This window comes from Pristiophorus japonicus, chromosome 15 (genome assembly GCF_044704955.1).
Source record: "Pristiophorus japonicus isolate sPriJap1 chromosome 15, sPriJap1.hap1, whole genome shotgun sequence".
In the NCBI taxonomy this organism is placed as follows: domain Eukaryota; kingdom Metazoa; phylum Chordata; class Chondrichthyes; family Pristiophoridae; genus Pristiophorus; species Pristiophorus japonicus.
Window position 1 is genome coordinate 110,239,476 of NC_091991.1, and position 22,860 is coordinate 110,262,335.

Consider the following 22,860-nt stretch of genomic DNA (forward strand, 5'->3'; position numbering starts at 1 on the left):
CATGCATCACCTCGCTAGCTGTGCTCGTACAGTGTTACTCATTGAATGATTAAAGTCAGTTTCACGCCTACAGCTACTGACAGTTATATTTATGTCACCTGCTTTTGCTATCCAAGAACATTTATTATGAGACGTTAAACCGAGGCCCCGTCTGCCCTCTCAGGTGGACATTAAAGATCCCATGGCACTTTTCAAAGAAGAGCGGGGGGGGGTGCCCCGATGTCCTCACCAATATCATTAAAACAGATTATCTCTGATCATTAGCTCATTGCTGTATATGGGACCTTGCTGTGCACAAATTGGCAGGTGGGACCTCAATTTTGCAGCTCAACCAAAAGACCACAGTGCAGCACTACGCTCTGTACTGCACTGAAGTGTCAGGCTCTTGTTTAAAACAAGTACAATGGGTAAATGTCCCTCTTCACCACACAGTTGTTAATCTGGCTGAGTGAATCAAGACAGCAACAACATGTAGGTGATGGATGATGGCCAAGCTCTGCCTGCCGACCACACATTTAATTTGGATTCCTTTCATATCAATCTGGTTCATGCAGAATTCGAGAACCAGATTGATTTGAAAGGAAACCAAATTAAATGGGCAGCTTTCGTTAATGTGCAAAAGGGGGATGATCAGCATATGGAACAAATTGCCCATGTAGGTGGTTAAACGAGAAATTATATGGGCTTTCAAAAAGAAAGTAGATAGATTCCTGTTGTCTCAAGGGTTAAATTTAATAAATTCAATGTATTACAGGAAACAGAATGGGTGTTGGATGGTTGGACCAAATTAATCAAAGGGCTTCTGCCTAAGTTATAGAATGAAAGAAAGACTTACATTTATATAAAAGAGATTTATTAGAATGGGCCCATGGATGAGGGATTGCAGTTCCGTGGATAGACTGTAGCGGCTCCTAAGAGCAGAGTTTGATAAGAGGAGATTTGATAGGGTAGTAGCCTTCAAAAAGGAGTTGGAGAAAAAATTGCAGGGTAATAGGAAAAGAGCAGGTGGGACTAACTGGATTGTGCTTCAAAAGAGCAGTTGTAGACTCGATGGGCCAAATGAGCTCCTTCTGTCATGATAGTATCTTTCATGACTTCAGCACCTCGGACATTGCAGCAATTCCTCACTACTGCATTGAAGTGTCACTATAGATTTTGTGCTCAAGTCTCTGGAGTGGGGCTTGAATCCATGATCTTCCGAGTCAGAGGTGAGAGTGCTACCACTGAGCTACAGCTGACAATAATGATGTTATTGCATACCTTGTTAAATAATAAAAATAACTCAAAAAGATGCCGACCTCTGATTAGTGTGTAGATCGGGCTAACATCAAGGAGTGTTGCTGTGTGAATTGCCAGCTAAATATTTGCTAACAATCATTCCAAAGTCATTAATGGCTGCTATCAGTAACAAGAACACATCCACTCTCAAATTTGGCTTCATATGCTATGGATCAAATAATGCAAGATACATTGGTGCTAGTAACTAGATACTGGGACAGTTATTCTGTTTATCAATGTAAGAGCTTGGCACCCAAAGTTTATTTTCCAGTAAAGTAAGTTAATTAAATTAGTGAAAGTAACAGAGTTATGTTGCACAGAAGCGAACCGGAGCAGAAATTCAGCCCCTTGAAGCCTGTTCCACCATTCAATTAGATCATGGTTGATCTGCATATTAACTCCATCTACCCAACTCAGTTCTGTATCTTTTAATACCTTTACCTAATCTATCAATCTCAGTTTAGAAATTTTCGATTGATCTAGAATCAACAGCTCAACTCAAGGGAATACAAGGCTAGTCTATGCAACTTGTGCTTTCAGCCCTGGAGATGGGAGGTGGGGGATGGTGGGGTGGAGGGAGGGGAGGTTTACTTTAATCAAAGAATTGGAGAAATGAAACACTGGGAGAGATACAAGTGATTGGAACTGAATGAAAGAGACTGTGAGCAGCAATAGGGAGATTGGACACATAATATATCTACATAATTGTGGATGAAGTACTGAGGGAGTGCTGCACTATCAGAGGTGCCATCTTTCAGATGAGACGTTAAACCGAGGCCCCGTCTGCCCTCTCAGGTGGACATAAAAGATTCCATGGCACTATTTTGAAGAAGAGTAGGAAAGTTATCTCCAGTGTCCTGGCCAATATTTATCCCTCAATAAACATAACAAAAACAGATTATCTAGTCATTATCATTGCTGTTTGTGGGAGCTTGCTGTGTACAAGTTGGCTGCCACGTTTCCCACATTACAACAGTGACTACACTTCAAAAAAGGACGTCATTGGCTGTAAAGCGCTTTGAAACGTCTGGTGGTCGTGAAAGGTGCTATATAAATGCAAGTCTTTTTTCCTTTTTTGTAGTGCACACCAGCACAAATACACCGGGCTCTCAGTGTCTCTCTCCTACACACACTCACTCATCCGGCGACATGAGGAGACATGTTTTATACGCAGCGAGTTGTGATCTGGAACGCGCTGCCTGAAAGGACGGTAGAAGCAGATTCAATAGCAACTTTCAAACGAGAATTGGATAAATACTTGAAGGGAGAAACAATTACAGGGCTATGGGGAAAGAGCAGGGGGAGTGGGACTTATTGGATAGGTCTTTCAGAGAACCAGCACAGGCACATTGGGCAGAATGGCTTCCTTCTGCACTGCATCATTCGACAAATCTATGACTCTATCTAGTCTGTTTTCTCTCTCCTTTAGACACACGCTATTCCCTCAAATATAGGAGATTATGGGATGATCTAAATGAGGTGTTTAAGATGATTAACAAAGTTCAATAAAGTAGATAAAAATAAATTCTTCCCTCTGGTGGTGGGGAGTAGTGGGGAGTCCAGAACAAGGGGGCGTAACCTTAAAATTAGAGTTAGGCCATTCAGGGTGATGTCAGGAAGCACTCTTCACACACAGGGCAGTGGGAATCTGGAACTCTCTCCCCAAACAGCGGCTGAGGGATTAATTGGATAGCTGGGTGCAATGGCCGCCTCCTGTACTGCATGCATTCTATGATTTGAATTGAGTTAGACCCACGGCTGTACAGCAATGCAACTGCTGACTTAATCCAACTCAATGACACCCTAATCCCACTCCCAAACCAGGATTTGGCGGAAGGACATGACCAAAACAAAAGTTGCATGCTGCAGCAAATTTGCTTTGCATGGAAATTCCAATTGGCCATTCACAAAACAAGTATTCGACGTTTGTTTTCTAATTTTATGTATCATTTTAGTCCACCGTGTGTAGTGCAATGTTTGAATTATTGTCCAGTTCGCGAGAATTCCAGACAGCATTTCCTTCTGTGTATTTATCCTTTTAAAAAAATATATATTATTTCATTTTATTTTGTATCAGTTGGCAAGACACACAGCCCCCCTCAGACTTTGGGGAAGAATCGTTGGAGTGTGTTATTGATCATTATTAAATATAAATTCTGCCCAGATAAAAATAGATTTTAAAAAGTGATTAGCTGGTAAGTTCATTTGACACTGATCCCTTCTCCATGTTCGAGGAGCCGTGATGACGCTGAAATTTGAATTCTGCAAACGCCTTGCAAAATGAAGGGTATATAAAGAGCCGCTCACTTCAGAGCCGTACGCTGCACTTGCTCTCTTCACCTCCTGACTCGCCTTCTGAAAGGGTTGAAGATCCACAGCACAGGTGAGTTGTACCAGACTGCTCTCACTCTTCCTTCAGGTCTCTTCAAGGCGGACTCAAGCCCTCCAACTAGCAACCACCCTCCACAAGAAAATCCCGGCTTGGCTCCTGGTAGATTCTTCAACCGACCTTCTCGCTACCTTGGAATGCCAGAAGTAATTTAATGCTGGACACTTGGGGGTGGGGAAGCGAACTCTGCTGCTGCATCTCACTGGAACTTAAAAAAGTTGACTATCCATCCTCCAAAGAAAGGCCGGGTGGCGAGAGTCGGCGACCTCTTCATTCAAAGGGAACCTGCTCACTGGTCGGAAGAAAGTCGAACGAAGCCTAGGTTCCATTGAAGAAGATACCGCCGAGCAAGTGGAGATATCATGCTGCTGCCGCACTCTTCCAAACACAAAGTAACCGGACTCTCCATAACAAGGCGTAGAGAGGAGGCTTTGTTTTTAAGTTAAGAAAATGTGATTGTGCTTTTCGGGAATGCACAAGAGGCAACAGTGAGTGATTGATCCTCTTTGTTGTTGTTTTCCAGTATCACAATGACGACCATGACTTCAGTTCTCAACTCTGGCGATATCGATAAAGCCCTGGCTGAATGTGCCGGTGAAGTATTTCATTCTGATTATACCCTAGTTTAGCTGAAACCAGTAGATTGTTCCAATTCTTGGTTACTGTGTTCTTTTTAAAGAAAAGATTGAGTGCCAGGAAGCGCGCTATGATCCAGATGAGTAAATCTCAGATACTGCTCCATACTCTGAAACTGAGCCCATGTAAAGAATGGCGCTCTCAACCTTTAGAAAACGAAATTAAAACCAAGTGGTCAGTAGATTAAACGACACAAAGTCGAGGCCATTTCCACAGATTTGTGAGATTGACAGTGGTTGAACCTGGAATTTGAAAGCGCCTGTCTGATTTTGGGGGCTAATGGTTCAGGGGAGTGTCCCTTAGATCCCGTCCAAATGGTCCCGAGAGCGGGGAGGGGGTTTTCAGCAAAGGGGGATTCAGGGTTCATTGCAATAAGGGGCTAATTGGTCGCATCTTCATCTTACAACTTTCCGCTTCCTCCCAACAGGCTCACCATTTCATTTCAAGACGTTCTTCGCGACCAGCGGACTCAGTAAGAAGTCAGATGTGGAACTCGCTAAGGTCTTTAACATCCTGGACCAGGATCAGAGCGGGTTCATTGAGGAGGATGAGCTGAAGTAGGAAGCCACTCTTATTTTGCAGTACAGTGTCTATTGATAGCTTGCATATTGAATACTAATTGCAACTCATTGCTGAGCCCATCATAGATGTGCCCCTGGTATAGTAATGGGTGGTCACAGAATATTGGACTGTCTGGGAACACAGGCGAATTAGGCCCCTTCCTGTTCATTTTTGGCTTTATTCTTGTTTACCTCCTCCCCCCTCACGTCTTCACTCTTTAATCTTTATTTTTTAAATGGAGGCTCCCTCATCAGAATTGTCTCCCCCCCCCCTCCCTCCCGAAATAACATTCTAACTCCAAGGCGAAGTGATAATAGGAGGCAACTTGAGGAGCCATTGGGCCACAAGTCACCTTGGCTTTCAGTCATTGCCATCGCTGCAAAGGCAAACGGGAAACTAAACCCAAATGTTGCACCAGTGCTCTGCGCGGTGTGCCTAAACTCTCGCAGAGCAGTCATGAAATTGATAACGTTGGTGAAAAGTGGACTGTAATGGAGACCATCTGGGAACTTTTTCGACTTAAACTATAAAGTTGTGAATGTATTCTATTGCTGGGGATATTTCTCTGGTCATTGGCTATCTTTTTGGTACTATTTTAAGCACTGCACAGTGTCACAGTGAGTGACAAAATGTGACACCCCGAGTGTGACTGATGCACATCACGACTTCTCTAACTCACTAGCCGATGTCCCACGGCATTGCTCACGATGTCACCAACAAAGTGTGATGGGGAAAACATTACACCTGCAAGAATTATACAATGGACTTTGAATAGATTATAGGTGACTAGATTATAGTTGAATAGGTGTATGAATATTTAAGACACTAATTTTGTTTGCCATCCCAATTATGGCCTATTTAATATCAATGCACAACAGTAAAGAAAATATTTGCATTTATATAGCACCTTCTCCTCAGGATGCACCAATGGGTTACTGTTGTAATGTAGGTGGCTGATTTGGTTGTTTTTCTTGGTTTCAGATTGTTCCTGCAGAATTTCCATGGCAAGGCCCGAGAACTGAATGCAGCTGAGACCACAGCTTTCATGGATGCTGGAGATAGTGATCATGATGGCAAGATCGGCGTTGAAGGTACGTTAAACACTTTTACAAAACATATTCTCTGCAGAATTGAACTATGAACTATGAACTATGTGGTGTGTGAGAGTGTGAAGTACTAGATTCAGTCTTTACCTTGGCTGTTGTGAATCCCCTCTCCTTTCAGTTTTGAAACCTTCCTGCCCTGAAGGTGCTGACTTATGGTTTTATGGCTTCCAGTATCTCCGCCAAGTGCTTATTCCTTACCTGTCAGCTAGATATCTGAGTGTCGGTGGGTTGCTTGACAGTGTAGAGCTTGATCCAACCCTTAGCGGATATCCCTAAAATAGCGGTGGAGCTCAGGAGCCCTGGCTGATTGTATATCCACTCCCTAACCTGGGTGGGCTGGGGATGGAGGGGCACTGAGTCTAATTGTAATGAGCCCCCCACCCTCATTAGTTGATGCGGTAAAACTCAGCATACTCCAAGGTCTAGTCAGCTTGGTAGAGTTCAGTACCACACCAGGAAATGAATGGGGGTACAATCAGAAGCCTTCAGCAACTAATGAAGGGACAATGCTTCAGGTTGAGCTAATGGTTTGGGACAACTGCAAACTTTGTACTTTTAAAGTTCGTTTGAAAATGTTGCTTTATCATTTCAAACACATTCATTCTCAAACCCTTTGTTTATGTTACAGAGTTCAAGACCATGGTCAAAGCATAAAGAAACTCAACCAGATGATCACCCTCTCAATGCTGAGCAGATCAGACACCTTTACTAACATCTCACATAGCAAGCACATTTTTATTTATACATTTTGATACAGTTGAATGGCATTAATAAATGTCTAAATGTCGTTTCCTTTGTTGAAACTTTTTAACGGAACATTTTCTGTGCAGATTAATGGATATTTATTGTGGAAAAAGCCTCAAATCGCCAAATTCCCAAAATAATAAAGATCACTACTGAAAATAATTTTCCAGGCTGGTTTACTTGTCTCTTAAATGCATTGGAATGATGTGTCTCTTTTTAACATTGTGTTTGGGAAGATTGGCAAGCAGAACTTCAAAGAGAAATAGGCTTAAAAGGATTAACGATTATAGGGACATGCTCTCGATGGTTTGAATGAAGAAGAGGTTGATAGACTAGCACAGCGACGAGTCCATTGTGTGTAGTCTCTTGCTTTCCCTGATTCATTGTCCACTCACAAATTTATGCGCAATCAAAAATGAAAGTTTCATTAGAAGTTTCAATCAAGGAGGGAAGAGTTGTGCTTGCAAAAAAAAGGGTGGGGGCAGTCATACTGTGAGTTTAAAAGTTCCACAACTGCTCCCCTCCCCCCTTTAACTGTCAGGACCCATTGTCAAACATTCCCCAGTTAAATCAATGAGACTGGACATGTAGCTGGAGATGGAAATACTGAATCTGATTAACCATTGCTTCACCACCTTTCCCGAGGCTTTCACACCTCTGTAATCCGCCAGCGCTGATCCAGTTGGCACTGTAAGCAGTTTAGTTCCTACCCTCTTTCTGTGCCAGCTTTGGTAGATGAAGGTTTGTATGCCCATGTTGACCATGTTCTCGAGAATCATCTCCAGCTCATATTGACCACTGAAAGAGGCTGAAGGATTTAGTGACCTGTGCCAGAACCAGGGACAGATGTGTTCATAGAATCATGGAATCATTTCGGGCCCATCGTGTCCCCGCCGGCCGACCAAGAGCTACCCAGTCTAATCCCACTTTTCAACTCTTGGTCTATAGCCCTGTAGGTTACAGCACTTCAAGTACACCTCTAAGTACTTTTTAAATGTAGTGAGGGTTTCTGCCTCTACCATCCTTTCAGGCAGTGAGTTCCAGACCCCCACCACCCTCTGGCTGAAGAAGTTCCCCCTCAAATCCCCACTAAACCTCCGCCCAATTACTTTAAATCTATGCCCCCTGGTTGTTGACCCCTCTGCTAAGGGAAACAGGTTCTTCCTATCCACTCTATCCAGGCCCCTCATAATTTTATACACCTCAATAAGGTCTCCCCTCAGCCTCCTCTGTCCAAAGAAAACAAATGCAGCCTATCTAATCTTTCCTCACAGCTAAAATTCTCCAGTTCAGGCAACATCCTCATAAATCTCCTCTATACCCTCTCCAGTGCAATCACGTCCTTCCTATGGTGACCAGAACTGCACGCAGTACTCTAGCTGTGACCTAACTAGTGTTTTATACAGTTCAAGAATAACCTCCCTGTTCTTGCATTCTCTGCCTCGACTAATAAAGGCAAGTATTCCGTATGCCTTCTTAACCACCTTATCTACCTGTCCTGCTACCTTCAGGGATCTGTGGACATGCACTCCAAGGTTCCTTTGTTCCTCTACACTTCTCAGTGTCCTACCATTTAATGTGTATCCCCTTTCCTTGTTAGACCTCCCCAAATGCATTACCTCACATTTCTCCGGATTGAATTCCATTTGTCACTGTTCCGCCCACCTGACCAGTTCATTGATATCTTCCTGCAGTCCGCAGCTTTCTTCTTCATTATCAACCACACAGCCCATTTTAGTATCAGCTGCAAACTTCTTAACCATACCCCACATTCAAATCTAAATCATTAATATATACCACAAAAAGCAAGGGACTTAGTACTGAGCCCTGCGGAACCCCACTGGAAGCAGCCTTCCAGTCACAGAAAAAACCATCAACCATTACCCATTGCTTCTTGCCTCTGAGACAATTTTGGATCCAACTTGCCACATTCTTTTGGATCCCATGGGCTTTTACTTTCATGGCCTATTGTGTCACCTCTTAAGTGCCGAATACGGAGGTTCATGTGGTGTCCAAACTCGTTTCTATAAACCACTGCCTTGTATTATTTTTTAATATTCATTCCAGGTTGTGGGTGTCGCTGGCAAGGCCGGAATTTATTGCCCATCCCTAATTGCCCCTTGAGAAGGTGGTGGTGAGTCGCCTTCTTGAACCGCTGCAGTCCGTGTGGTAAAGGTGCTCCCACAGTGCTGTTAGGGAGGGAGTCCAGGATTTTGACCCAGCGACGATGAAGGAACGGCAATATATTTCCAAGTCAGGATGGTGTGTGACTTGGAAGGGAACTTGCAGCTGATGGTGTTCCCATGCGCCTGCTGCCCTTATCCTTCTAGGTGGTAGAGGTTGCGGGTTTGGGAGGTGCTGCCGAAGAAGCCTTGGCGAATTTCTGCAGTGCATCTTGTAGATGGTACACACTGCAGCCACGGTGCGCCGGTGGTGGAGGCTTACCCCTTATTCTTAGACTGTGACCCCTGGTTCTGGACTTCCCCAACATCGGGAACATTCTTCCTGCCTCTAACCTGTCCAGTCCCGTCAGAATTTTATATGTTTCTATGAGATCCCCTCTCATTCTTCTAAACTCCAATGAATACAAGCCCAGTCAATCCAATCTCTCCTCATATGTCAGTCCTGCCATCCTGGGAATCAGTCTGGTGAACCTTTGCTGCACTCTCTCAATACAAGAACGTCCTTCCTCAGATTAGGAGACCAAAACTGAACACAATATTCCAGGTGAGGCCTCACTAAGGCCCTGTACAACTGCAGTAAGACCTCCCTGCTCCTATACTCAAATCCCCTAGCTATGAAGGCCAACATGCAATTTGCCTTCTTCACCGCCTGCTGTACCTGCATGCCAACTTTTAATGACTGATGTACCATGACACCCAGGTCTTGTTGCACCTCCCCTTTTCCTAATCTGCCACCATTCAGATAATATTCTGCCTTCATGTTTTTGCCACCAAAGTGGATAACCTCACATTTATCCACATTATACTGCATCTGCCATGCACTTGCCCACTCACCTAACCTGACCAAGTCACCCTGCAGCCTCTTATCATCCTCCTCACAGCTCACATGGCCATCCAGCTTTGTATCATCTGCAAACTTGGAGATATTACACTCAATTCCTTCATTTAAATCATTAATGTATATTGTAAATAGCTGGGGTCCCTGCCTGCCATTCTGAAAAGGACCCATTTATTCCGACTCTCTGCTTCCTGTCTGCCAACCAGTTCTCTATCCACGTCAATACATTACCCCCAATACCATGTGCTTTAATTTTGCACACCAATCTCTTGTGTGGGACCTTGTCAAAAGCCTTTCGAAAGTTCAAATACACCACATCCACTGGTTCTCCCTTGTCCACTCTATTAGTTACAAACTCAAAAAATTCTAGAAGATTTGTCAAGCATGATTTCCCTTTCATAAATCCATGTTGACTTGGACCGATCCTATTACTGCTTTCCAAATGCGCTGCTATTTCATCTTTAATAATTGATTCCAACATTTTCCCCACTGCTGATGTCAGGCTAACTGGTCTATAATTCCCCCTTTTCTCTCTCCCTCATTTTTAAAAAAGTGGTGTTACATTAGCTACCCTCCAGTCCATAGGAACTGATCCAGAGTTGATAGACTATTAGAAAATGATCACCAATGCATCCACTGTTTCTAGGGCCACTTCCTTAAGTACTCTGGGATGCAAACTATCAGGGGAGGTGGTTAGACTCTCGCTTGTTGGAGATAGTCATTGCCTGGCATTTGTGTGGCGCGAATGTAACTTGCTACTTATCAGCTTGGGTCTGAATGTTGTCCAGGTCTTGCTGCATGTGGGCATGGACTGCTCCATTATCTGAGGAGTTGTGAATGGAACTGAACACTGTGCAGTCATTAGCGAACATCCCCACTTCTGACCTTATGATGGAGGGAAGATGAAGCAGCTGTAGATGGTTGGGCCTAGGACACTGCCCTGAGGAACTCCTGCAGTGATGTCCTGGGGCTGTGATGATTGACCTCAAACCATCACAACCATCTTCCTTTGTGCTAGGTATGACTCCAGCCAGTGGAGAGTTTTCCCCGATTCCCATTGACTTCAATTTTACTTGGGCTCCTTGATGTCACACCCGGTCAAATGCTGCCGTGACATCAAGGGCAGTCACTTTCACCTCACCTCTGGAATTCAGCTCTTTTGTCCATATAATGTCACAGACATTTCTGCCCTAATTTTGGTATTTGAAAGCACCAATATACACACAAAGGATTCCCTAAACTAAACATTGGAAATGAAAACAAAAACAATTATTAATCATTTCATAATCACAAAATAAATTCTATAGTGGCTGCACGTCAAAGAGTAATTCATTGGGTGTGAAGCCCTGTGGAACGTCCTGAGAATATGGTAATCCAGTATGTAAATGCAAGTTCTTTCTTCCCATACACTCACACTTTTATCTAAACCAGCTGATCTATTGTGCAGTCCGGTGGCTGTGACATGGTAAGCAATGGTACCATGCTTGATGCCGACACTGAATGCCTGCTGCACCAATCCTCAGCCCTTAACTTGACTACAAAAGCAAAATGCAGTAAGGGAATGGGTTATGCAATTAGAAAACCTGGTATAAGGTAATGAGTCATGTGATCAAGTTAAAGTAAATTATAATGAGTAAGAGAATACTTTCATTCTATCAATTCTTACATAAATGGCCTGGAAGTAGAAACAATTGTTAACTTTTCGGAGGGAGAATTCAAGCTAGCGATAGTGATATCTCCTCAAATAGATTGTGCCTCATGTCTCAGCTCACTCCTCAACTGTGTGGCATCAGAGCTCATCCTGTTTCACCTCACATCCACATTCACACCTCCAGCAGGGCTCAGCAGTAGGAAGACTGACTGATTATTGTTCCCCTCCATGGCCCAGGGATGTTGATGCCAGCAGTAGCCACCCCACTCCTCCCTCACTCCAACCCTCCCCACCAATGGTTTCTGCAGCTGAGATCAATTAATTCACAACAGGCTGAGGATTAAACCTGTCACATATACAGCTCGGGGAGGATTTGAGCGGTTTCCCCCTTTTTGGCCAGGAGGTGGGGCCTTGGGAGTTTGGATCACAGGTGGCCTTGACTGCAATGAAGAATCCTCGCATATCGTGGCTGTCGGCCAGTTGTTGTATCTCCTGTGCTTTCTCCATCCACCACTTGTTCTTTAGGTCCCAGGTTTTTTGTTGGATCTCAGCCTTGAGCCGTCTGTAATGTTGCTTTGCTGTTCCCGAGTTGGGTTGTTGCTTGAGGCTCAGAAATGCTCTGCGCTTACGATCTATTAGTTCTTGGATTTCCTGATCTTTTTCATCAAACAAGTCCTGTTGTTTTCTGGTTGAGTAACCAAGTATCTCTTTACAGGCACTGGTTATCAAGACCAAGCGCTGAGGGCATTCAGCATCTCAGGGTCATCAAGGCATGCCAGGTTAGCTGTGAGGCGCTGGCTGTATAGGGCTCTCTTGGTTCGGTCTTTAAGTGCCCCGGCATTAACTTTTTTGTGGCACTGCTTCTGCTGTCCCCTTTGCTTTGGGGCTATGTTGATGTCAATGATGGATCGGATTAGGCCGTGGTCCGTCCAACAGTCGACAGCTCCTGTCATGGCACGGGTGATGCGCACATCTTTATGTTCCCTGGCTCGGACAATGACATAGTCAAGCAGATGCCAGTGTTTGGAGTGAGGGTGTTGCCACGATGCCTTGTATTTGTCCCTCTGGCGGAACAGGGTGTTAGTAATGAGGAGTTCGTGTTCTAGACATTTTGTCAGGAGTAAGGTACCGCTGGGGTTGGCTTTCCCTACCCCCTCTCTGCCAATCACGCCTCACCAGAGGGCTATGTCTTTGCTGACCCTGGCATTAAAGTCACCTAGGAGGATCAATTTGTCGCCCGTGGGGATGCAGGCAGGGATGTCTCGAGGTTGGAGTAAAAATCTTCTTTAGCTTCATCTGTTGCATCAAGTGTTGGGGCGTACGCACTGATGACTGCAGCGCATTGGTTCCGGGATAGGGTGAGTCATGAGGCGTTCGTTAACCCCGCAGGGGGAGTCTTTGAGGCAGTCGACTATTTCATTTTTGATGGCAAAGCCGACTCCATGAAGGCGGCGTTCTTTCTCTGATTTTCCTTTCCAGAAAAAGGTGTAACCTCCACCATGTTCCTTGAGCTGGCCTTCCCCTGCCCACCGGGTCTCGCTTAGGGCGGTGATGTTGATGTCAAAACATCTAAGTTCCCGGGCAACTATCGCGGTGCGGCGTTCCGACCTGTTGCTGTTGGAATTGTCCATGAGGGTCCTGACGTTCCAGTTCCCGAACTTTATATTAGTGAAGTGGAAGATGCCTGTGCGTGAGTTCTTTTAATGAGGGGTGTCCGCTGCACAACGGCAACCACACGGGCTTAGCTGAACAAGATCTTGGTCCAGTGGCAAGGGGGTCCAAGACAACTGGAGACAGGCACAGCTGTTTAAGCCTACTTGTCTACGGCGAAGTGTTTGCCGCAAGCTCGGCGCCGAGTAGCGCCATTGATGGTAGATGGCTCGAGGCTTGGTTGGGGGCAGGCATTAGGAAGGTCAGCTGTATGCTGGGGTAGTTGTTTTAAAAGTTTAAGAGTTTAAAAGTATTTCCAAATTATTTTTTTTTAAAGTTACGCAGGTTGATTGAAGGTTTAATAAGTAGATTAAGAGTTGATTAAAAGTTATAGAAAAAATAGTTCTCCAAGTTGATTAAAAATGTAGAAGTTTTCCCGAATTATTTAAGAAGTTTAGAATTTGATTAAAAGTTGAAAAATTGAGTCCCTTCGGCCGGTTCAGCGCCGGCCCCAGGCAAAATGTTTCACAGCACTGCCGGAACACTCCACCCCAGCGTCTTCCTTCTGGCCGGCGGGCCAGCGGGCCTCGAAGAGCCGACGGGCCTCGAAGAGTCAGAGTTGGCAGGTGCGTAAAACTCGAAGTTTCTGAAAATTCAAAGATTCCCCCTCTGTGTGAAGAAACCCTAAGGAAGGATCATTTTGGACTCGCTTAAAATGAACTTTGGGATTTTAAAAGATGCATGGGTCTGCAGGGGAAAAGGGCTGCAAAACCAGGGCATTACTAACCTCTGAAAAGGCCAGTCTTTGGGTATTGGATCTGCCTGGGATATTAGAGTTAAACAAATTGTCTGGGGAACTGTGTAAACTCAAAAACTCTGCTCCCTAGAGGACATTTACATTTCAACAACTGACCCAGAGATAGCCAGCTATAGCTCTAAGCATGAAACCCATCCAGCACATGCATAATGTTAATCGCCTATCCGGCCTGCACTGGCAGACAACGTAAACACCAAAACTAATTTTTACAATCGCAACTCGAATCCAACAGATCGACACATCCTAAACAAATTATCGTTAACAAGCCCAGCAAAATTTCACGAAGAATTACCAAGCCCACCAAAACTAAGACAAAGAATCGGGTTTGATTTGGCACGCAAATTAGAAAGGCTCTCAAAGTATAATTGAGGCCCTGTTTTACGGGTTAATGAGCCTTCTGAGGAGCCTTCTGAGCAACTAGAGCCTTTCCTGCACTATCTGCTCCCCAGCGTCTTCAGCCTCGACGGCACTCCTGGGTTACACTGCTCTGTCACCAAAGAAGAAGAAAGAACATCATCAAAAGGGCAGAGAAAAAAGCAGTTCCCAGTGACTTCGGACATCACCAACTCATCGTGGCACCAAACTGACCACAGCCAACGTGGTAACATCGAACCACCGCGATCGACAAATCCTAAGAAAGAAACTCCTCAAGAAGAAACCGAAGATTCGAAAGTTTTCCACTCTACAATCTATTCCTGGCTTACAACGGGTGAAACATTACCTAAAGTAACCCAAAGCCCTATTCCTACAAGAAGAAAGTGGGTACTCACCCCATAAATCCAAATCGCGCCTTACCGCATCAGCGCCTTACCACATCCAAAGTCTAGAACCCAGGGAGTGGGAGCGATTCGAACCGCTCAGCAGGTCAGAAGTGAACCTGACCCCCAGACCACCCCCTACAGAATGGCGACCGCGGCAGGACTTTGGTACAAAGGATGTGATGCAGAGAATACTGTTTTGGAGAAAAAAACTAAGATGGAAGAGAGGATTTCCTCTTATGTGTATAAGAAAGTAAATGTCACTAAGAAATGGGTGCTTGATCTGTTGCGTGCTGAACGTCCGGGAGACGCTGCAGCCCAGTGGACTGCAAGCAAAGACCACAAGGAATCAATGGAGAAAGCAATCTGGTTGATCTGCTTGCAGCGACAGGTCCAGCTCCTAGATAGAAGCATTGAGGCACTGCAGGCAGAACTGTGGGACTGTGCGGGAAAATCATAGGGCTATGGCAGGAGAAAGGTTATAGGGAAAACTACGCAAGCTGAAACAAGAAAAGACGCAGCTAGTGGAGAGGTACTGGAACAGCCAGGATTACTTTCAGTGTCAGATCACTGAGGCTAAGAATAATGAACTGGTACTGCGGGAAGAGAGTGCTCACCTTACCCTTCAAGTAAAAGAGCAGGAGAGGTTAAGAGACATACAGGCAGCTTACAAAGTAGCCAGCAGTAGTGGGTTTGAGTCGGGAGATCAGGGTCCCTGCCAGCAACAAATCAAAAGTTTGACCCTTGCTCTGTCCAAGGCCAAAGGCATGGTATGCCTAATAAGCCCGGGTGTGGCCTGGATGGACCTGGAAGAGAAGGGGAAAACTGTTCGACCACCACCTGTGGTGTCGGGTTTGGTACCGGTTTGGCAGCAGGAGGAGCGAACGAGCTGTGAGGCGGACAGGGATAGCGGACCACCACCACCTGTGGTACCGAGTTTCAGCTCGGTTTGGCAGCAGGGAGAGGGGGGGCGAGCCAGAGCAGGAAGAGCCAGAGCCGGGGCCCATGTGCCCGGTCCGGCAACAAAAGTTTGGCCCGCCCGGTGGTGGGGGTCAGGGGCCCCTAGAAAGTCAGTTTGTGGTTCCCTACACTACCCAACAGCTTAGGGCTATGATAAGCCACTTGGGTAAGCTCACTCAGAAGGGAGACCTCTCGATCCACTTTATGGAAGTGGAACAGGCAGGGGATATTCACGGGTGCGATGATGCCGAGATAGCAAGGATGCTCCTCCTCTCACTGGATGGCAAGCTGTATCAGTCCCTCTCTGCCGAGAGCAAAAGGAGGCAGAATACAATGCTGCCATCCGGGAGGACATTTTGGAAGCCATGGGTTGTAATGATGGGAGTCCCTTCTCCCGAGTGGAGAAGGCAGTGCAGCTCACAGGGGAAACCCCACAGGCTTTCGCAGACAGACTGTGGCCTGTGTACCAGAGCAGTGATGGGGCTCTCAACCGGGATAACCTGACCCGGGATGAAAGAGCCCTCTGGCACCGAAGCCTGGTGACAAACAGCTCACCACGAATCAAAGCAAAGGCTGAGGCCTGGTTTGACCCGAGAGATCCCCGTGCCACCGAGGAGGTAGTGGTCAGGCAACTGACCCTAGCTTACCGGAACGGCAGAGGAACGGAAGAGCACCCACTCAAAGGAAAGGTCCACGATATCAGACCTAGTCAGGATAAGAAGGAATGGCACCAGGAAGGGGGTAACCCCTTCATTACGAAGCGTAACTGCTTCGGGTGCATGAAGAGTGGGCATTGGAGAAAGGATTGTAGGAATCCATGGAAGAGTAGCGCAGGAAAGAATGCTCCAGCCCCTGCCCAAAAGACCAAGATCGGGAAACCAGTCTCTCTCCACACATTTGACACATTCGTGACTGCGCTCCGAACAATACTAGATGGCCCTGGGAACGTAGCCTTCGTCACCGGTACCGTAATCCCATCTGCCCCATCCCATCCAGGACAGTGACTAGAACAGGCACAGCCTGTTCACCTGTGTTCCCTCGAGTACGATGCATGGAGGAGACTGTGCGTTCAGATGGAGGTGGCGAAGGTGAAGGGGAATTATCTGCTGCATACCCGGTGCATCAAGCACCCTCGTCTATGCAGATAACCCCGGCGCTTCACCTCTGTCTAACAGGGTTCCATACAGCTTAGTGGGTTTCATAGGCACCGAGCAGGCTGGCTCATTCTCCGTCCGCTCTCTATTCATTTGGGAACACTCCACACCAAGTGGACTTGTGTCCCAATGAAGTGGGAGCAGGAAGGGAGGGGTATCCTGGGGGCCGATTTTATTATAGGCCACGGGATTTTAGTGGATTTAAGGAACCACTGTCTTTGGGGGGCAGTATGTACGGGACAGGAAAGTGAGGTGGTGGTTATCCCAGAAAAACGGGGCAAGGGGACGGTGTGTACCATGAAGCCAAAGGAGGGTTACGACCTCGAATCGCTGGTCAGTAACACTCCGATGGAATACCAAGAGTGTGTGAGGGCACACCTTGCAGCTTTTGCCACTCACAAACACGACTGTGGAAGGGGTTGAGGTTAGGGTAGATGGGGATCCCATGACCCGGCCACAAAAACAGTACAATTTCCCCAGGGAGGCGGAGGCAGATATGGAAACAGCCTTGGGTTCTTTGGTTAAGCAGGGGGTAATGAGATGAATAGCCACCTATGTGAACTCTCCATTGTGGCTGGTTAAGAAACCGGACAACTTCTGGAGAGCCACGGTGGACTATCGAATACTCAACCGTAACATCCCCGTCTGTGCACCCACGGTTGCTGCCGTCGCCGACCTCATTGGAAGTATCCTAGCCTCTGCAACCACCTTCACGGTGCTGGATATTTCCAACGGGTTTTGGTCCATCCCTTTACGGAGAGAAGACCAGTACAAGTTTGTTTTTACCTTTAAAGGCCAGCAATACACTTGGAACTGTCTCCCTCAGGGCTTCCACAACAGCCCTAGCATTTTTCATCAATGTATGGTCAACTGTTTAAAGAACTTCAGCAGACCCCAGCAGCTAGTACAGTATGTGGACGACCTGCTCCTATTCACCGATGAAGGGGAGGAGCATGGCCCACTGCTGGCTGAACTGCTGGAGCTGCTGAAGGAGGAAGGGTTTAAAGTTAACCCTAAGAAGGCACAGATCGGCCAGAAGGAAGTAAAATTCCTGGAACTGACTGTTGTTTATGTGGACTTGTATTTACTCTGTACAGCCACCAGAGGGCTCATCTCCTGCAGTCCCAAGGGATCCCATAATCTCTTGGGAGCACAGGTATTTAAGGAGGCTTCACAGGTTGGAGAGGCACTCTGGAGACCTGCAATAAAAGACTGTCACACCTTACTTTGAGCTCACAGTGTTCAGTCTGACTCTTTCTCCATACACAACAACTGGTGACGAGATACAGATAGCGAACCCAAAGATGCAGAGAACAGTGGGCATCCTGGAGAAATTTTCGGAGGGAGATGATTGGGAAACTTTTGTGGAGCTAATTGACCAATACTTCATGGCCAATGAGCTGGATGGGGAAGAGAGCACTGCCAAATGAAGGGCGATCCTCCTCACCATCTGTGGGGCACCAACGTATGGCCTCATGAAGAATCTGCTCACTCCAGTGAAACCCACGGTGAAATCGTACGACGATTTGTGTACACTGGTCCGAGAGCATTTGAACCCAAAGGAAAGCATTCTGATGGCGAGGTACCGGTTCTACACCGACAAAAGGTCTGAAGGCCAGGAAGTGGTGAGTTATTTCGCCGAGCTAAGACGCCTTGCAGGACATTACGAATTTGAAGGACATTTGGAGCACATGCTAAGAGACTTTTTCGTACTTGGCATTGGCCACGAAACCATACTTCGCAAACTTTTGACTGGAGACCCCAACCTTGAGTAAGCCCAGGCGTTCATTGCCACCAGTGACAATACGAAGCAAATCTCTCAGCACACAAGTGCTGCTACAAGTACTGTGAACAAAGTGATGTTGTTTTGAATCGTAACGTACAGGGCAGGTCACATATACCTGGAGCTGCACGTCCGCAGAGTCTCAGAGTCCACCATCAAGGGTGATGAATGCAAGGCCATTAACACCTTGTTGGTGCTGCGGGGGTGATCATCGTTTCCATTCATGCCGATTCAAAGGGTACGTTTGCAAGGGCTGTGGAACAATGGGACACCTCCAACGAGGCGAGACGCTAAGCCTGTTAAACCTGCAAACCACGATGTTGCAGAGGAGGACAGATCCACGGAGGATCACGATAAACCAGAGCCTCAGATCGGTGAGACAGAGGTACATGGGTTGCACACATTCACCATAAATTGTCCCTCGATAATGCTGAATGTTGAACTAAATGGACTCCCGGTGTCAATGGAGCTGGACACGGACGCAAGCCAGTCCATCATAGGCAAAAAGACTTGGTGGTACCGGGCGATGGTCCCATGCCTGCTCGGCAGGAGTTGGCTGGGAAAGATACGCTGGAACTGGGATGACGTCCGAGCTCTATCGCCCGCTGACGACACTTCATGTGCCCAGGTCTTAAACAAATTTCCTTTGCTGTTCGAACCAGGCATCGAGAAATTCCAAGGAGCAAAAGTGCAGATCCACCCAATTCCGGGGCCGCGACCCATGCATCACAAGGCGAGAGCAGTACCGTACATGATGAGAGAAAGGGTAGAGATCGAGCTAGACTGGCTGCAAAGAGAGGGCATCATTTCATCAATCGAGTTCAGTGAGTGGGCCAGTCCGATTGTCCCAGTCCTCAAGGGAGACGGCACCGTCAGAATCTGCGGCGATTACAAAGTAACTATCAATTGTTTCTCCCTGCAGGACCAATACCTACTACCAAAGGCCGACGACCTCTTTGCAATGCTAGCGGGAGGAAAGACATTCACGAAGCTGGATCTGACTTCAGCCTACATGACGCAGGAACTGGAGGAATCATCGAAGGCTCTCACCTGCATCAACACCTCAAGGGCCTTTTTGTTTATAACAGATGCCCGTTTGGAATCCGATCAGCGGCGGCGATATTCCAGAGAAACATGGAAAGTTTACTGAAGTCAGTCCTGCACACCGTGGTCTTCCAGGACGACATCTTGGTCACAGGTCGGAACACAGTCGAGTACCAGCAGAACCTGGAGGAGGTTCTTAGTCGACTCAACCGTGTGGGGCTCAGGTTAAAACGCTCGAAGTGCGTTTTCCTGGTGCCTGAAGTGGAGTTCTTGGGAAGGAGGATTGCGGCGGACGGCATCAGGCCCAGCCCACCAACGCGAAGACGGAGGCAATCGAGAACACACCGAGACCACAGAACGTGACGGAGCTGCGGTAATTTCTGGGAATCTTGATCTACTTTGGTAACTTCTTACCAGGTCTCAGCACACTGCTAGAACCACTAGATGTCTTACTACGAAAAGGGGGTGAATGGGTTTGGGGCAAAAGCCAAGAAAATGCCTTTGTAAAAGCGAGAAAATTGTTATGCTCAAACAAATTGCTTGTGTTGTATGATTCCTGTAAGCGTTTGGTACTAGCATGTGATGCATCATCCTATGGCATTGGGTGTATATTGCAACAAGCTAATGATTTTGGGAAACTGCAACCGGTTCCTTATGCATCTAGGAGTCTCTCTAAGGCTGAGAGAGCCTACAGCATGATTGAAAAAGAAGCATTAACGTCTGTCTCTGGGGTAAAGAAAATGAATCAATACTTGTTTGGGCTAAAATTCAATTGGAAACTGACCATAAGCCACTTATATCTCTGTTTTCCGAGAGTAAAGGGATAAATACTAATGCATCGGCCCGCATCCAGAGATGGGCGCTCACGTTGTCCGCATACAACTACGCCATCCGCCACAGGCCAGGCTCAGAAAACTGCGCCGATACTCTCAGTAGACTGCCATTGCCCACCACGGGGGTGGAAATGGCGCAGCCCGCAGATCTAGCCATGGTTATAGAAGCATTTGAGAGTGAGCAATCACCCGTCACTGCCCGGAAGATCAAAACCTGGACAAGCCAGGACCCCTTATTATCTCTAGTCAAAAGCTGTGTGCTTCACGGGAGCTGGTCCAGTGTCCCAGTGGAAATGTAGGAACAGATAAAGCCATTCCAGCGGCGCAAAGATGAACTGCCTATACAGGCAGACTGCCTTCTGTGGGGCAATTGAGTAGAGGCCCTCAAGAAGGGCAGAGACACCTTCAACAATGACCTCCACAGTACCCACCCAGGCATCGTAATGATGAAAGCGATAGCCAGATCCCACGTGTGGTGGCCCGGTATCGATGTGGACTTAGAGAGTCCTGCGTTCACAGATGAAATGCACGCTCGCAGTTAAGCAATGTACCCAGGGAGACGCCGTTAAGTTTATGGTCTTGGCCCTCCAAACCGTGGTCTAGGGTACACACCGACTATGCAGGCCCATTCTTAGGTAAAATGTTCCTTTTGGTTGTAGACGCTTACTCCAAGTGGATTGAATGTGAGATAATGTCGGTTAGCACGTCCGCTGCCACTACTGAAAGCCTGCGGGCCATGTTTGCCACACACAGCTCACCCGATGTCCTGGTGAGTGACAACGGGCCATGTTTTACCAGTGCTGAGTTCAAAGAATTCATGACCTGCAACGGGACCAAACATGTCACATCTGCCCCGTTTAAACCAGTGTCCAATGGTCAGGCAGAGAGAGCAGTGCAAACCATCAAGCAAGCCTTGAAGAGGGTAACTGAAGGCTCACTGCAGACTCGCCTATCCCGAGTCCTGCTTAGCTACAGCACGAGACCCCACTCACTCACTGGGATCCCACCTGCTGAACTGCTCATGAAAAGAGCACTTAAGACAAGGCTCTCGTTAGTTCACCTTGATCTACATGAACAGATGGGGGAGCAGGCGGCTTCAACAAAGTGCATACCATGATAGCGCAAATGTGTCACGCGAGATTGAAATCAATGATCCTGTATTTGTATTAAAGTTATGGACAAAGATCCAAGTGACTTCCCGGCACTGTCGTGACCAAAGAGGGGAGCAGGGTGATTCAGGTCAAACTTTCAAATGGACTCATTCATCGGAAACACTTGGACCAAATCAAACTCAGATTCACGGACTACCCTGAGCAACCCACCTTGGACCCTACCTTCTTTGATCCCCCAACATCCCCGGCACCACGGTTGACCACAAAGCAGAACCCATAAGAACATAAGAATATAAGAACATAAGAATTAGGAACAGGAGTCGGCCATCTAGCCCCTCGAGCCTGCTCCGCCATTCAACAAGATCATGGCTGATCTGGCCGTGGACTCAGCTCCACTTACACGCCCGTTCCCTGTAACCCTTAATTCCCTTATTGGTTAAAAATCTATCTATCTGTGACTTGAATACATTCAATGAGCTAGCCTCAACTGCTTCCTTGGGCAGAGAATTCCACAGATTCACAACCCTCTGGGAGAAGAAATTCCTTCTCAACTCGGTTTTAAATTGGCTCCCCCGTATTTTGAGGTTGTGCCCCCTAGTTCTAGTCTCCTCGACCAGTGGAAACAACCTCTCTGCCTCTATCTTGTCTATCCCTTTTATTATTTTAAATGTTTCTATAAGATCCCCTCTCATCCTTCTGAACTCCAACGAGTAAAGACCCAGTCTACTCAATCTATCATCATAAGGTAACCCCCTCATCTTTGGAATCAGCCTAGTGAATCGTCTCTGTACCCCCTCCAAAGCTAGTATATCCTTCCTTAAGTAAGGTGACCAAAACTGCACGCAGTACTCCAGGTGCGGCCTCACCAATACCCTATACAGTTGCAGCAGGACCTCCCTGCTTTTGTACTCCATCCCTCTCGCAATGAAGGCCAACATTCCATTTGCCTTCCTGATTACCTGTTGCACCTGCAAACTAACTTTTTGGGATTCATGCACAAGGACCCCCAGGTCCCTCTGCACCGCAGCATGTTGTAATTTCTCCTCATTCAAATAATATTCCCTTTTACTGTTTTTTTTCCCAAGGTGGATGACCTCACACTTTCTGACATTGTATTCCATCTGTCAAACCTTAGCCCATTCGCTTAACCTATCCAAATCTCTTTGCAGCCTCTCTGTGTCCTCTACACAACCCGCTTTCCCACTAATCTTTGTGTCATCTGCAAATTTTGTTACGCTATACTCTGTCCCCTCCTCCAGGTCATCTAAGTATATTGTAAACAGTTGTAGTCCCAGCACCGATCCCTGTGGCACCACTGATTTCCAACCCGAAAAGGACCCATTTATCCTGACTCTCTGCTTTC

The 22,860-nt window shown here is 46.7% G+C and overlaps 1 protein-coding gene across 1 annotated transcript; it reads left to right on the forward strand.

Moving 5' to 3' along the window:
- Positions 1 to 3,603: 3,603 nt before the first annotated feature.
- Positions 3,604 to 6,876, forward strand: LOC139225830 (parvalbumin beta-like). Its single transcript, XM_070856677.1, has 5 exons — positions 3,604 to 3,661; positions 4,191 to 4,261; positions 4,731 to 4,860; positions 5,846 to 5,955; positions 6,599 to 6,876. The coding sequence occupies exons 2-5, from the start codon at positions 4,198 to 4,200 to the stop codon at positions 6,622 to 6,624; spliced, it is 330 nt and encodes a 109-aa protein (XP_070712778.1). The 5' UTR covers positions 3,604 to 3,661; positions 4,191 to 4,197; the 3' UTR covers positions 6,625 to 6,876.
- Positions 6,877 to 22,860: the final 15,984 nt, after the last annotated feature.

Coding starts and splice junctions, on each gene's coding strand:
- LOC139225830 (XM_070856677.1), top strand. CDS start 4,198: ATGACGACCATGACTTCAGTTCTCAACTCTGGCGATATCGATAAAGCC. Junction 4,262..4,730: donor AGCCCTGGCTGAATGTGCCG/GTGAAGTATTTC, acceptor TCCTCCCAACAG/GCTCACCATTTCATTTCAAG. Junction 5,956..6,598: donor TGGCAAGATCGGCGTTGAAG/GTACGTTAAACA, acceptor TTTATGTTACAG/AGTTCAAGACCATGGTCAAA.